Consider the following 13,530-nt stretch of genomic DNA (forward strand, 5'->3'; position numbering starts at 1 on the left):
AGGCCGGGCCGGGGGTAACACTCTGCGGGTCTGATCCAGCCATGCCTGATAGGAACCGGAAGAGGTAACGAAGGGAGGTTTTGCCTTCACCTGTAGGACCTCTAAGTGGCCGGATCTGCCCTTGAAACTGTGCCCCACAGGGTTAACAGAAATTGGTAACAAATCCTTGAGCTTGTCTTTACAGCTTCTTAAAAACTCCTCCATAAACAACAAGGACCTACTGTACAGCACAGGGAACTATATCGGTTATCTTTTAATAACCTATAATGGAAAAAAGAATCTGAAAAACAATACATATATACAAAACTGAGCTAAACTGAATTGCCTTGCTGTACACCTGAAACTAACACAACATTGCAAATTAAGTGTACTTCAATAAAAAAAAACCTTCCGCTTGTAACCTGCCTTCACTGGTCAAGCTCACCTTAATTGTCGATACAAAAACGTGCACGTCCTGCAAAATAAGATGTTTGCTCTGAGTTGTTTTCCAGGAACTTGGAGTCACCTGTGTCCAGTCTGAGCTCAAGCCAGTTAAGGCTGGTTGGGACCACCAACCCTAAAACTGGGCCTGCACAGGTGTCCAGTGAATGACCTTTTGACATGGGAGGGCCCAAACCCCCACCCTCAGATCATGTCCATTTTTTAACATGGTCCCATGAAGAAGCAGGTAATTCAGACACGCCTCTGCAGAACACAGGTTACGTCGCCTTTTTCCTACCTCCAATCTCCTCTCCCCACGCTTAAGATCACCCTGCCTTCTTTCCTTTTTGGCCACGCAGCTTGTAGGATCTAGTTCACCGAACATGGAACCAGGCCCGGGCCGTCGGCAGTGAAAGTGTTGGAGTGCTCATCACTGGGCTGCCAGGAATTCCCCCAACCTGCTTCTTTGTCCCGTAAATATCCCACGCCCCTACTTTGGGGAAGCCAATCTGAGATCTGTCCTCCCGTCCCCTCACTTGGCTGCCTATGAATAAACCCTTTCTCTGCTGGTGTGGCTCACTGCTCATTGGGCAGGGAGGCCTCATTCCAGAGCGCTCTGACAGCAAGGTGAACCCCTCCGAAGGCCACAGCAGGGAGGGAGGCGGCAGCAGCGGCTTCCTTTATTAGAGGCTTGGGCGTGTGGGGAGGGCGGGGCACGGCTCAGCCAGTCAGGTGCCTGAAGAAGAGCTTGGGTCCCCGATCCAGGGTGCATGCTTTGGGGCCCAGCTGGCTGGGCAGCAGCTGGTGCAGGGCATCCCGGTCCTCAGCAGAGAGACGTCTGCTGCACAGCTGCAGCTCCTGCAGCTGCACTGTTAAGTTGTCCCAGAGGCGCAGGCCCAGGGGGCCCTGGACAGCACAGCCTGCAGAGGGGAAGCAGGAGTAGGCCTCAGGCTATGGCCGGGGGCCCGCAGGAACCAGTGGTGTTCGTAGAGGGGGCCCTGTGGGGCTTTCCTCTTTACCAGTGTGGCCCTAGGGAGGAAACACACTTCCTCTGAGGCCCCAAGGGCTGCAGCGAGGGGCATGAGCAAAGGCCAGCAGAGGCCCGATAATTCTCTAGGAAGGAGTGTGCTCTCCCAGGCCTAGTGTGCCCAGGACTGTGGACTCCCTTCCCAGCCAGTGGTCAGGCACAAGGGAGGTTGGCTAAAGTAAACACCGCATTCACATCTGTGCCTCTGCCCTTGTCTGACGACGCCTGGGTCTCTCCCTCCATAAAATTGACCCAGTGGGCTACCTGTGAGTCTCAAGACACTGAGCTACAAGGCTCAATCCTCAGAGAGACCAGAGAATACCCAGCAGGCTCACGACCCAGGGAGTTTGGTGAGAGGGTGCAGGTGCCCAGAAGCCAGGTGTGTGGGGAGCAGCCCCTCAGCTGAGCGCAGGTCTCCTACCAGCCCACCTTCAGGGGGGCCTTCCTGGAGGAGCCAGCCTGGCCCTGTGGGCCCGTGGGCGAGGAGCAGGAAGAACCCAGGGATCCCCTGTGTGTAGACCCACTCCCAGCCCTTGTTCTCCTAGACGGCAAAGCCTGGTCTGCCCTGCCCTGGGCCCCAGCAAGATGTGCCAGGCCGCTGGGTGGCCAGTTCACCAAACGCACCTCCCTGGGGTCCTTCTCAAGACAGCTCTGGTAGGGTCCTGCACCAGGGCGTGGCCAGAGAAACCAGCTAAGTCAGGCCACAGGCCTGGACGGTAGGGTCAGGGCAGCCTTGGCCAGGAAGCGGGAGGGTCCCTCAGAGACAGGTATTGCCACCCTAGCCCGACGTCCCTCTCTCGGTGACAACAGGAACGAGGAAGTCCCTGTGGCACTGGGTCCCCCGGCCATGGTCTCGAGGGTCAGGCTGACCGGGCCAGAGGCAGAGACCCACGGTCCTCCCGCCCTACGGTTTGAGGAGCGAGGCTCACACCTGCTTCCAGTCACACTGGTCACCGTCCTCCACTGTGGCGACCCCAAGGGGCCCAGCCCACCCTTGCGGTCTGGCTGGTGGCAGTGACGGCCCCTTCAGAGGAGGCACCTGGGCCTAAGGCAGGTCCTCGAGGAGGGAGCTGTGTCACCAGCTCCAGCGTGGCAGGTGTAGCCACCATACCCAGAGCTCACCTGACAGGCTGAGGAAGCTGAGGCCTTGGGGCCGCCCTTGGAGGGCAGACAGGAGCTCCTCCAGGCCGGCACAGCTGATCTTGGGGTTGGCAGACAGGTCCAGCGAGACCAGCGAGCGGCAGAGAGGCAGACATCTGAGACAGGGAAGAAGCCTGGGGGTCAGCTTCCATCACGAGGGGAAGCTGCCCCAGGTGACCCCAAGGCTCGGGGAGCTGCAGGCCAGGACCACAGGCTTTGCCCCCAGCCTGGCACGGGTGTCTCACACTCCTGCGAGCCAGCTGAGGCTGGAGGGCCACAGAAGCCGTGGCCCGTGCCTGGGCTGCTGGACAAAAGGTGACAGGAGGGGACACACCAGAGAGAAAGAGTCTCGAGAGCCGTGGGAGCATGAAGAGAGACACGAGGGCCAGCCAGGAGGCAGGCTAGTGGCTGGCGGCCAGGCCTCGGGGCATGCTGGGGCAAGGAGCCCCAGCTTCCCCGGGCTCCTGGGCCCTGAGATCAGAACCCCTGCAGGATGGTGGTGGCACGAGCTGGCTGGCATTACCTGCTCAGATCTCTCACGGCCTCGTCGCCCAGGTGGTTTGCCGACAGGCCCAGGTGCTCCAGGGCGCAGCCTTCCTAGACAGCAGAGGCCCAAGGGGAGCCGGACTGAGTGGGGCACCTGCCCTCCCTGCCTCCCTGGATCCCAGCTGTCCTTCCTGCTGGCCAGGAATTCACAGCCTGGGGCAGGCAGGTCTACAGAAACCTTTCCCCGCCTCTGTTTTTTCCAAACGTGCAAAGCCTCTTCCCAGCACTACCCGCCAATCCTGGGTGGCCCAAGGTGCCTCTGGCTTAGTGTCCCTCCTTGACCGCATACCTTGGTCAGGTAGCTGACCACGGGCTCCGTGAGGCCTGGGTCGCTCTTGCTGGCGGCCACAGAGCTCAGCTCCAGGCGTAGGAGGGTGCGGGCTGGCAGGCTCTGCAGGGCCTGGGCCAGGGCGGAGGCACCCAGGCCGTTGTAGGACAGGGACAGTGTCTTCAAGCACTTGGCGCCTATACCAAGGGCCAGAACCTCTGTCAGCCCCGCGTGCCGCCGCCCCCAGCCCTGCCGCACAGTCCTGGGCCCAGAACCCTCGTGACCCTCGGGAAGCCATCCTCGTCCCTGAGGTTTGGTGTGCAGGGAAACTGGGGTGGCTCTGGCCCAGTGTCTCCCAGTGGGGAGGGGGCAGAACTGGACTCCTGAGCCCAGCTTCTTCCCACCATTTCGGGGTCCTCCACCTGCCCCTACTCACGACAGGATGGCCCCAGGTGACCTGAGACAGGCCCTAGGCTGGGACATCCACATGTGGTGGGGTGGGTCGGGGAGTACTCCGTCTGCCACCCCAGTCCTAGACCCCTCCTCCCCTGCCGCTGTGCTCATAGCTCTGTGGAAAGCCCCCTAGAGGACCCCAGTTTCCAGCTTCTCAGGGCTGGGATGGCGGGTCTCTGCAGCCCCAGTGGGCTTGCGGTGGAATCGTCTCTGGCAAACGGGATGCTCAGACCTGGTGAGAGCTGTGGGGCTGGGCTCTGGCCTGCAGCGTAGCTGGGACTGGGGCTGTGTCCTGAGGGGGCCGCCCAGGCCAGGCGAGCACCCAACGGCCCTCTGAGCCCAGACAGGTCCAGCACCTGCACGTCTACCTACGTGCTCCCGAAAGCTGGGCTCGTGCCCTAGGAGTCCTTGTGCTGGAGGCTCTCTGAGCCCTTGGGGCCAGGGAGTGGACGTGCCTGGCAGCTCACCTTGGAAGGCGCTGCGCAGGGCCGCCTGGTGGTTCAGGAAGAAGCTGCGGCCAAAGCCACAGGCCTGGAGGTGCAGGGTGCTGAGCAAGGGGCAGGCCCGTAGGATGGAGGCCAGGGCCTGGCCACAGCCATCCCCGAGGGGGTTCATGCTTAAGTCCAGCTCTTCCAAGTTCTGTGGAGACATGGGTTCCCCAGAGGATCTGGTCTGGGCCACCCGGAGCTGGGTATTGGCCAGCACTCTCAACCGCACCTTCCCACCCAGGGATGGGCTAGATGTGGATGTTCAGATACTGCCCTGGTACCGGTCCGCCGTTCCCCACGCCTCTACCTGCAAGGCGGGCTGCCCCTGGAGACCCACAGCAAGCTGGCGCAGCCCTTCAGCGCCCAGGTGATTGGAGGAGAGGTCGAGGAGGGTCAGGCCGGGCACGGTGTCCAGGGCAGCCAGCAGCTCGGCGACACATCCATCCCCCAGCCGGTTCCCGGCTAGGCGGAGCTCCCGGAGTGCCGAGTGCAGCTTCAGGGCCCGCAGCAGCGGGGTGAGCTGGGCCTGGCGCAGCGCCAGGGAGCAGGCACTGAACGCGGGGCCTGAGCCCTGCTGCTCCATCGCCTGCAGCACGTGCTGGTCCGCCCCTGGAGGGGGGACGTGGCGTCACCAGGGCCAGAGCCTGCCTGTCCTGCCCTGTGCATCACGAGAGGCAAACCAGGCAGCCCCTCCCCACTCATGAGCCCTGGGGCTGCCACCAGAGGCCTGTGGATCCCATGGCCCAGGAGCCACGCCGCACAGCCGGTGGGTGGCGCTCATCTACCTCCAGACGGGGCCAATCTCCCCCACCCCACCCCACTACCTACACACAGGGCTGCCAGGTAGGGGAGGAAAAGCCAAGAACAGGTGGGCTGGGAAGGAACCCTGGTGGGCACCTGGGGTCCTGGGAGTTGAGGCCCGCGGACCTGGGAGTGGCACGGGCAGGAGGAGCCCACACACCCAGCCCTCTGCCCAGGCCACCGCCGCAGGGCCCTCTGGGCCCTTACCTTGCTCCAGGCTCTGGCAGGCCCGGCGGTAGCGGTCCGTCAGCGGGGGAAGGTCCCACGAAGTCACCTCAGCCAACACCTGGAAAGCACCAGCGGTGTGCAGCCCCCGGCACCCAGTATTGGCGAACACCCCGAACTCAGGGCCTGGCCTGCCACTCACCTCCTCATTGCTCTGCAGCACGTCGGAGATGGGGTCCTGTGGGGCCAGCAGGGCCCCCTCTTTTTGTAGGGAGAGCCGAGGCAGCAGCCCAGAGGCCTGGTAGTAACGCTGGGCGGCCTGCTCAGCCAGCCAGGCCACGGAGTGGGTCTCCCTGCTGTGGGGACAGAGGTCGAGCTGAGTCCTGTACCTGGCCGGGTTCCCACACACGTTGAGGAGCGGCCCCCGGGGTCCTGCCATCCCAGCTTGGCATCCACAGCTCCCTCGTCTGGCTCCTTCCTCTCCCCCTGCCCCTATGTGTGACATGCCAGTGCCCCGTGCACACATGCAGCACCTCCGGGCTGTTTCTAGGGACGCAGGGCCTCCCCGAGCCTGTGTCTGCCATCACCTCCCCCAGCTGCCAGCTCCCCCGAGGTGGGGTATAAAACCAGATGGATTCGCATCGCACATTCCACGCCATCTGCAGCCATGAAGGCCCTCTGCTGCCCCTGGGCACCATCCCCTGGCCCAGAACCCGCAGTGGTGCACAGGGGACCAGGGGTTGGGAGAAGACACCTTACCTCTGTGGAACGGGGATGAGGAAAAGATTATGCTGAACACGAACTCGAACTCGGATGGGAGGGAGCAGGGCCTGACCCTAGCAGGTGTGGGCGGGGAAAGACAGCCTGAGTCAGGGAAGACGGAGCCCCCTGCCCACCACCCGCAACCGCCCCAGCCTGGGAGGCAGCTCTGCTCCAGGCCTGCACACCCACCAAGGGCTGGCCTGCTGCAGGGCTTCCCCCAATGGGCTCCAAGGCCCTGGGGACATCAGGGCTCCGCGGGGGCTCTGCGGCTGAGCTGCAGGCTCCATCTGCTCTGACCCGTGCACTCCAACTCTTGAGACAGGACAGCCGGCTCTTCCGGGCCCGGGCCCGAGGCCTGATGGCGCTCGCCTCACTGCCTGACCCCGAGGCACTGTGTCTGCTGCCATCCGCACTGCTATGGGGGCGGGGCGGGTAGCTGCCCCCATGACCATGGGCCAGCGGCAAGTCCTCTTCTAGCCAGTCCCCGGCCAAGCACTCCTCCTCAGGGAGGAGTGCTGCCCGGGGGCTGGGGGCCTCGCCGGGGCCTCGAGGGGGGCTGGGGCGCAGGTGGTATCTCTGGGCACTGCCCACACTGCGGATGGCCGCCCGGTAGGCTGCCCAGCCGGCACTCGCAGTGGCTGCCTCTCCGTCACTGGCGGGGCTGGGCATCCGGGGCCTCTTCTGGGGTGGCCGGGGCGGACCTGGGTTTTCCTCCCCATCCGAGCTGCTACCGCTGGCCAGCTTGTGCCTGCTCCTCCAAGGCCTGGCCGCGGCTGGCACCGCCAGCCCCTGGGAGACCCTGGCACTGGCCTGACAGGCTTCTGGGGGTCCTGGGCTGGGACTTGAGGGAGGAGAAGTCTCAGGGTCAAAAACATGGTTACTCGGGACGGTCGGGGGAGCCAGGGAGCTGTGGGAAGCTGCAGAGAGATTGAACCTATTGTGAGGCAGTGCCTGGCACCATCCCCGCCACCCAGGGCCCGGGGACCCTCAGGCTACGGAGCGAGGTCCTTAGGAGCAGAGGAGGTCCCCGCTTGCCTTGGCCCGAAGAGGCCGCCTGGAGCAGCGTCTCCATGGCAGCAGCCTTCTCTCGCGTCTCGCCATCCAGATCCTTGCAGTACAGCTTCACCCACTGCTGCAGCGTCTCCAGCGGGCTGCGGCCCTGTGGGGTACCCAGCTAAGCAGGGCTGGCAGTGGCAGTACCGCCAACCACGTGCGGCCCACACCTGCCTGGCCTGCGTCTGTGCTCACCTTCCTGGTTCGAAGAGTGACCGATGCTCCTCGCTCGATGAGCAGCTGGGCCACCTCAAAGTGGCCACAGTTGAGAGCATCGTGCAGGGGAGTGATACCCTCACAGCCTTGGCCACCCGGGTCATCCACCGCGGCCCCGTGGTCCAGCAGGAAACGGACGATGTCTGTGGACGGGGGGTATGAGCCAGCTCCCAGGCCCTTCCTTGGGAGGGACCCTTTCCCTCTCCCTATCGTATGCTAGCACCCCGCAGCCCCACACTCACCCAGATGCCCGTAGTTGCAGGCCTCGTGCAAGGGTGTCCAACCACAGTAGTCCCGAGGGTTCAGGGGGTGGCCCTGTGACAAAGAATGGGAAGGAGCCTGGCCCCGAGTAGCCTCCAGCCTGGCCTTGCCCTGGGGCTCTGGAGCCTGAGGAGGGCCCCCGGGGCCCACCCCTGAGCCTGGCCCTGGCCCAGGTCACACCAGAGTGAGGGAGACACTCGCCACAACAAGTACAGAGTCCCCAGTGCCGGCTCCGGCCCCTGTACCCTGCCCTGGCCCCTGGGGAGACAATACCCCAGCGAGAGCCCCTGCTATGGCCGCAGGGTGACTGGGGTGGGGCAGCGGGCCCACCTGCCTCACGAGGTCCTGGACACGGCCCAGCTGGCCCTCGATGCAGGCTCGGTGCAGCAGGGTCTCCCCGACGTCGTTGCGCCGGTTCCACTGTGGGCACAGTCGCCCCGTGGGGGCGTAGGCGTGAGGGGATGGGGGGCACTGGTGGGCACGGGAGGGCGACACGCGCTCAGCCGCTGTGCTCACCTTGCCCACCCTCCGCCGGCCCAGGCAGCCCTGAAGCTCCTCCTCCTCCAGCCGCTGGGACCCGTCAGCTTCATCCTCTGGAACAGAGCCAGGCCCACCAGCCCAGGTGAGCCTAGCCCCTGCCCCGGCTCCGCTGCGCCCAGGAGGCTGCTCTGTGGGGCAGCCTCCCCCACCCCAGACCTCTGCTGTCTCCTTCCTGGGAAGCATCCTTGTCGGGCCACGTCAGGCCCAGGGTGAAGACAGCTCGCCCCTGGGGCCCAGGCGTCCTCCACCTGCACGACTCCCGGTGCCTCTGCCTTCTCCCGCCTGCTCTCAGCCCGACACCCCCCCGCCGCCGCCCCGGCTCCCTCCTGCGCCTCCTTCCCTTCTCCTCCGGGGGTAACTGCCTATGCCTGTCGGAAAGTTGGAGAGTCGCCTGAAGTTCTCCTTTTTGGGTCCTCTCTCCCCGCCCCTCCTGCGGAACCTCCCCCACACCTGCATACGAGCCACGCCCAGCTCAGCACCCCGCTAAGGCAAGGCTGAAACTTCCCGGGGGTTCTGGAGGCCCCTCGAGTTCAAAACTGAAGCCACTCCTTCTGGCCTCAGGGACCGTGCAGCCGGGAGCCAGCTGACTGCTGAAGCCCACCCACTGGCCCGCTGCCTGAGCCGGCTTCCGCCACAGCCCACCCTCACAGCCGCCCCTCGGAGCTGAGCACGCTAGCCTCAGGGGAACCGCGCAGGCCCTCGAGGGTCTCGGGACCGCCTGCGGTGCGTTTCCCCAGGTCTGCCCCGAGCCACCTCCCCTGCAGACGCCCGCCAGCCTCCCGGCACCGGCCCCTCCAAGAATGTCCCCCGGCTGTGCCCGGCTCCCTGCAACCCCCCCACCTCCACCCTCCTCCACCTGCCTCACCTGCGCCAGTTACCCACCCGGCGCTGGGCTGTTCCCTCCCATCCTGAGCCTGTGAGCAGGACCCACCAGCCCGGCCCCGGCGTCAGGGAGGGAACACCGGGGCTGCCAGCATGCCATCCGAGCCTCACCGCTCTCTGAGAGCTCCACCTCGATGGCCTCCAGGGCGGCGGCATCCCCCTCGTCCCCCTCGTCCTCCTCGTCGTCCTCGTCCCCCTCATCCTCCTCGTCTTCAGCCGCTCTCAGCTCCTGCAGCCTGGCTTCAGTGCCAGGGGCCTCCTGAGGCTGCAGCCTCAGCTGCACCGCGTGGAGATGCCGTAAGACCTGCCTCTGAGGAGCGGGGGACACCCAGCTCAGGGCCAGAGCAGAGATGGGGACGGGGGACAGGCGGGCCGCGGGGAAGCTGTGCGTGGGGATCCCAGCACGGGTGGGCGGGCTCCCACACCTGCAGCCGCGGCTGCTGGGCTTGCTGTGCACAGCTGAGAGCCTTCTGGAAGCACGGCGCCAGCACCTCGTAAGCATCCCCGGCATCCTCGCGGGACAGCGCGATGTTCAACCAGGTCTTGGCCTCCTAGAGGAGGAGGCGTGAACTCGGTGGCAGCCGCCCCCGCACCCAGCTGGCCCCGGCTCCCCATGGCTGCCCACACGAGACAGGAGGACGACAGCCCTCCCGTGCCCATCTCCAAGGGCAGCAGTCCTGGGACAGAGCCCCGGGCAGGGCAGGGCGCCGTGACCCCTCACCTCCAGGGCGCTGCCGTCCCGCAGCCTCAGCTCCTCTTCATAGTGGCGCACGGCCTGGCGGTGGTCCTTCATGTCCCCCAGGGTGGCAGCCAGGGACACGTGGATGACGGCCAGCTCAGGCCCCGGCCTGTTTAGCAGCTCCGCAAACTGCAGCTGGGAAGGCGGCAACAGTGAGGCCAGGGCTGCGCCACACCCCGCAGCCCACAGCCCCGGTGCCCTCATCCCCGCCCCAGCCCGGGCACGCACCTGCTTCTGGTAGGCCGCGGCAGCCTTGGGGAAGTCGCCCGCCTTGGAGAACAGGTCACCCAGCTGCTCGCAGATGCCCATGGCGCCCCGCGGGTCACTCTCCTCAGACTCCTCCAGCTGCTGCTGCAGGCGGACCACCGCGAGCACTGCCAGAAAGAGCCTGGTGCGGGGGCGGCACAGCCTGGGGCCTGGCCCTGTGCCCTTAGGCAGCCAGCCACCTGCCCGAGCCTCCGCTCACCCACTGGTAAGGGGGGTGGTAGGAGGAACTACTTCGTGGGGTCGCAGCAAGAATAGAAGAACCAACTAACGACAAGTCAGGGCAGGGGCTGGTCCGCAGCATGGGGTGGGGGCCTGCTGACCGCCACTTACCAGTCCTGCTAGGCCACACGCACCGTCCACGCTCCCACCCCATTAGGCGGGGCGGCTTTTCTCTAGTTTGCCAACGAAGCTGGCTTGTGCGTAGACACTAGTCTCCTGACCACCCTGGGTGCCCCTCTGACACTCTGTGCTGAATGTAGCTCAGAGAAAAATGAGGCCCCTCCCAACAAGAAGTGGGGGGAGACGGGTGCCCTACTGGCGCTGCCACCTCCCAAAGGACACACGCCCAGGCCTCCTCTGCTGAAGGACGGGAGCCCTCCCTACTCCTTCTCAGGGGGTTCAGCACCCCCCCGATCCCCTCCTAGGCTCACCATACTTGAGAGTCCGGCAGACCACTGCCTTCTGCAAAGGCTTCTGGGAACCAAGCCGATAGGCCTTCTTCAAGGCTCTCTTGGCGGCCAAAAAATCCCCTAGGTCTTGGAGGACCTGGGGGGCAAGGGAAGGTGAGGCGCGCAGGCTCCTGAAGGCCCAAGCCCACCCGGGAGCAGAGCCCGGAGCCACCAAGAACCAGCACCTCCGAGAGGAGCAGGCAGCACTCGCTCTCCATGGAGCCCTGCTTCAGGGTGCGTGCGCACTTCCGCGCCCCCTCCAGGCAACGCATGGCCTGAGAGTGCTGCCCCCGCCGCCAGTGGATGGCGCCGAGGTTGTAGCGGGCGCGAAACAGGTCTTCGTACAGGTGGTTCTGCCTGGGGGTGGGACAGGATCTCAGTGCCCGGGGCACTGTCGCTTAGGGACAGCACAGCAAGCACCCACCGATGCCACTTAGAGTTCCGGCCCCCACAAAGCCAAGGCTGCCCCTCTGCTAACAGGAAACTGACTGGGCAGAGGGGTGAGGTCAGCCCGGCTGCCCTCTCGGGAGGACCCTGGGAGCAGCCCAGGCCCCAGCCACTCCCTCCTGGGGCCGAGCGGGGGGCCTTACTCGGCAAGGAAGATGCTCTTCGTGAAGTAGGCGTGGCACAGCGCGGCCTGCTGCAGGCTGTCACAGGTGAGGCCCACGTTGAGGTAAAGTCGGGTCCTCATCTCACTCAGTTCTCTCTTGGCCAGTGAGCCTGGAAGACGCCCCTCCAGACACTCAGTGCCTTACCCCCACTTGGGGTCTCCAGCCCTGGGCCCTGGCCAACCTCTCCTGGACCCCTCCTCCAGCCTCTCACTGTAGGTGCCAGGGGTTCTGCTGCAGGTAGAGCAGAGTGAAAAAGAGCAAAGGCAGCCGGACCCGAGATCGTGAGGAGCACAGGCTCTGAGGGGCAGGGGTCGGGGTGGGGGGAGGGTTGCTGCTTCTGAGAACCAATCTCAATCTCACAAAAGGAGGGTCCAGACAGGTGGACCCACCACACGGGCAGGGCGGGCAACGGGGCTGTAGCCTCTTCTCCCTGCAGAGCTCAGGAGGCAGAAGATGGGGAGGGCCAGACTCCAAGGGCAATTACCCTGCAGCTTCTCATCTACGATAGCCAGGCTTTTCTCGAAGGCCCCCTGTGCCTGTAGCAAGGCATCCTGTGACTGGTGGTGGTCAAAGATGTCCAAGTGGGTGCGGCCAATGGTGGCCCAGGCCCTCTGCTGCTCAACATGGTTGGACAGGGAACATGCGAGCTCCAGGTAACGGTGCTGGTGCTGGAGCACAAAAGAATGGTCGCTGTGAGCCAACCCCACGTCAAGCAAACCCCACGTGTCCCCCAAACCCCCACAGAGCAGGCCAAAACTAGGCTGCAACACCCCGTTTTCTCTATGCTAAGGGCTGACTGTGGGGACGGTAGCACCACACTCAAACCAGGCAAAGTCACTGGGGGAGACACTGACCGGAAGTTAGCTGGGCTGTGGCAGCCCCAGAAGCCGGGGCCAGGTCAGCTCTGTGTGGACAGAGGGCCTGTGGCACACCCACCCGAGGACTAGGCTACCAGAGCCCAGCGCAGCGTGTCCCCCTCTCTCCTCCAGCCAGAGGCCTGGACAGCAGAGACTGGGCCTCCCTTCTCAGAAACGGACCCCCAGGATATGAGAGCCCAGGAGAGCCGGGTGTGGCCAGCGTGGGGGTCCACGTCGCGGCCTCCGCCCACCTGCAGGGCAGCCGAGTAATCCTCCATCTCCGCCAGCCGCTCTCCGATCTTGCGGTGGGCCACGGCGCAGCCCAGGGGGTCGTCGGCCGACTCCAGGAGCTGCAGCTCCTGCTGGTGCTCTCGCAGGGCCTCCGCGTAGCACCCTGGGCGGGCGGGACAGGCTTCAGTCTGGCCGGGCAGAGGGCCAGGGGCCGCGAGGGCCAGTGGGGCAGCGGCCGGCCGGCACTCAGGAAGGCCCCCCCCGCACCCCCCCCCACACCCCGTCCTCCCGGATCCTCGCTCCCAGGCCCGGACTCCACCCCACGCACCATGGCTAGCCAGGAGCTCCCCCAGCTGGTGGCAGACGGCTGCCTCCTCCCGCAGCTGCCCGCTCCTCTGGGCCTTAGCCTTGGCCTTGCTTAACTCTGCAGAAAGAAGAACGAGGCCTGGGTGCTAAGCTTCTCCGCCCGGGAGGGCCAGGCCCGCCCCCGGCCCCCGCGTTCGGGCGCTAGCCCCTGGACTCACGGCGAAGCTCGCGGTCCAAGCTCATACTCCGGCCGCCGTGCCGAGGGTTCCGGACTTCCCGCGCTCTAGCGTCGCCACAGCAGCCCCACCCCCAGGCCCAGCGCGCAGGCCCACTCCTGACGCGGAGTGTCCCGGGAAGTGTAGTTCAACCGCCCGATGCATCCTGGTAGTTGTAGTAGGGCTGGCGCAGGGGCGGGAAGAGCGGCGGGCGTCTCCATGGACTCCTGGGTCTTCCTCTAGAGCTGAGCGCCCCCCCGCCCCGCCCTGCCCCGCCCCGCCCCGCATCCCGTATCTCGCATCCGCCCTTGGGATGGGGTCTCCTGGGCTCCCGCCGCGTGCTGCCGCATCCCGCACACAAGCAAACCTACCCACCCACGCTACTTGACCTGAGGAACGGCTTGCCCTCGCGTGGGAGGAGAGGAAGGCCTCGGAGACCACGGGCACTTGAGCACTCAGATTTGGGGCACGATCAGAGGAGGCGCCCCGCAGAGCCTGCGGATCAGCCTTGAACGCTCCACAGTCGTCACACGTGGGGACTCCGACCCCCAGTGCTACCGGCGGGAGGGGGGCTGTGTGTTTCAAAAAGAATCGAGCGCGGTCCTGCTTCCTCA

The 13,530-nt window shown here is 65.3% G+C and overlaps 1 protein-coding gene across 2 annotated transcripts; it reads right to left on the reverse strand.

The window, feature by feature from the left end:
- Nucleotides 1–75: 75 nt before the first annotated feature.
- Nucleotides 76–13,016, reverse strand: TONSL (tonsoku like, DNA repair protein). Of its 2 annotated transcripts, none has more exons than XM_060287127.2 (26): nucleotides 12,920–13,016; nucleotides 12,724–12,819; nucleotides 12,416–12,558; nucleotides 11,792–11,975; nucleotides 11,287–11,416; nucleotides 10,882–11,053; nucleotides 10,679–10,793; nucleotides 9,990–10,135; nucleotides 9,744–9,890; nucleotides 9,448–9,573; nucleotides 9,134–9,332; nucleotides 8,117–8,193; nucleotides 7,931–8,020; nucleotides 7,582–7,654; nucleotides 7,319–7,482; nucleotides 7,106–7,229; nucleotides 6,260–6,987; nucleotides 6,068–6,144; nucleotides 5,511–5,664; nucleotides 5,351–5,429; nucleotides 4,650–4,951; nucleotides 4,322–4,493; nucleotides 3,423–3,598; nucleotides 3,111–3,184; nucleotides 2,570–2,703; nucleotides 76–1,340 (listed from the first exon to the last, which is right to left on the reverse strand). In XM_060287127.2, the coding sequence occupies exons 1-26, from the start codon at nucleotides 12,942–12,944 to the stop codon at nucleotides 1,141–1,143; spliced, it is 4,107 nt and encodes a 1,368-aa protein (XP_060143110.1). In that variant the 5' UTR covers nucleotides 12,945–13,016; the 3' UTR covers nucleotides 76–1,140. The 2 variants fall into 2 exon arrangements, with proteins under 2 accessions (XP_060143110.1, XP_030731885.1); XM_030876025.3 differs by having other exon boundaries at nucleotides 77–1,340; nucleotides 9,744–9,896.
- Nucleotides 13,017–13,530: the final 514 nt, after the last annotated feature.

The sequence above is a fragment of the Globicephala melas genome, chromosome 17 (assembly GCF_963455315.2).
Source record: "Globicephala melas chromosome 17, mGloMel1.2, whole genome shotgun sequence".
NCBI lineage: Eukaryota > Metazoa > Chordata > Mammalia > Artiodactyla > Delphinidae > Globicephala > Globicephala melas.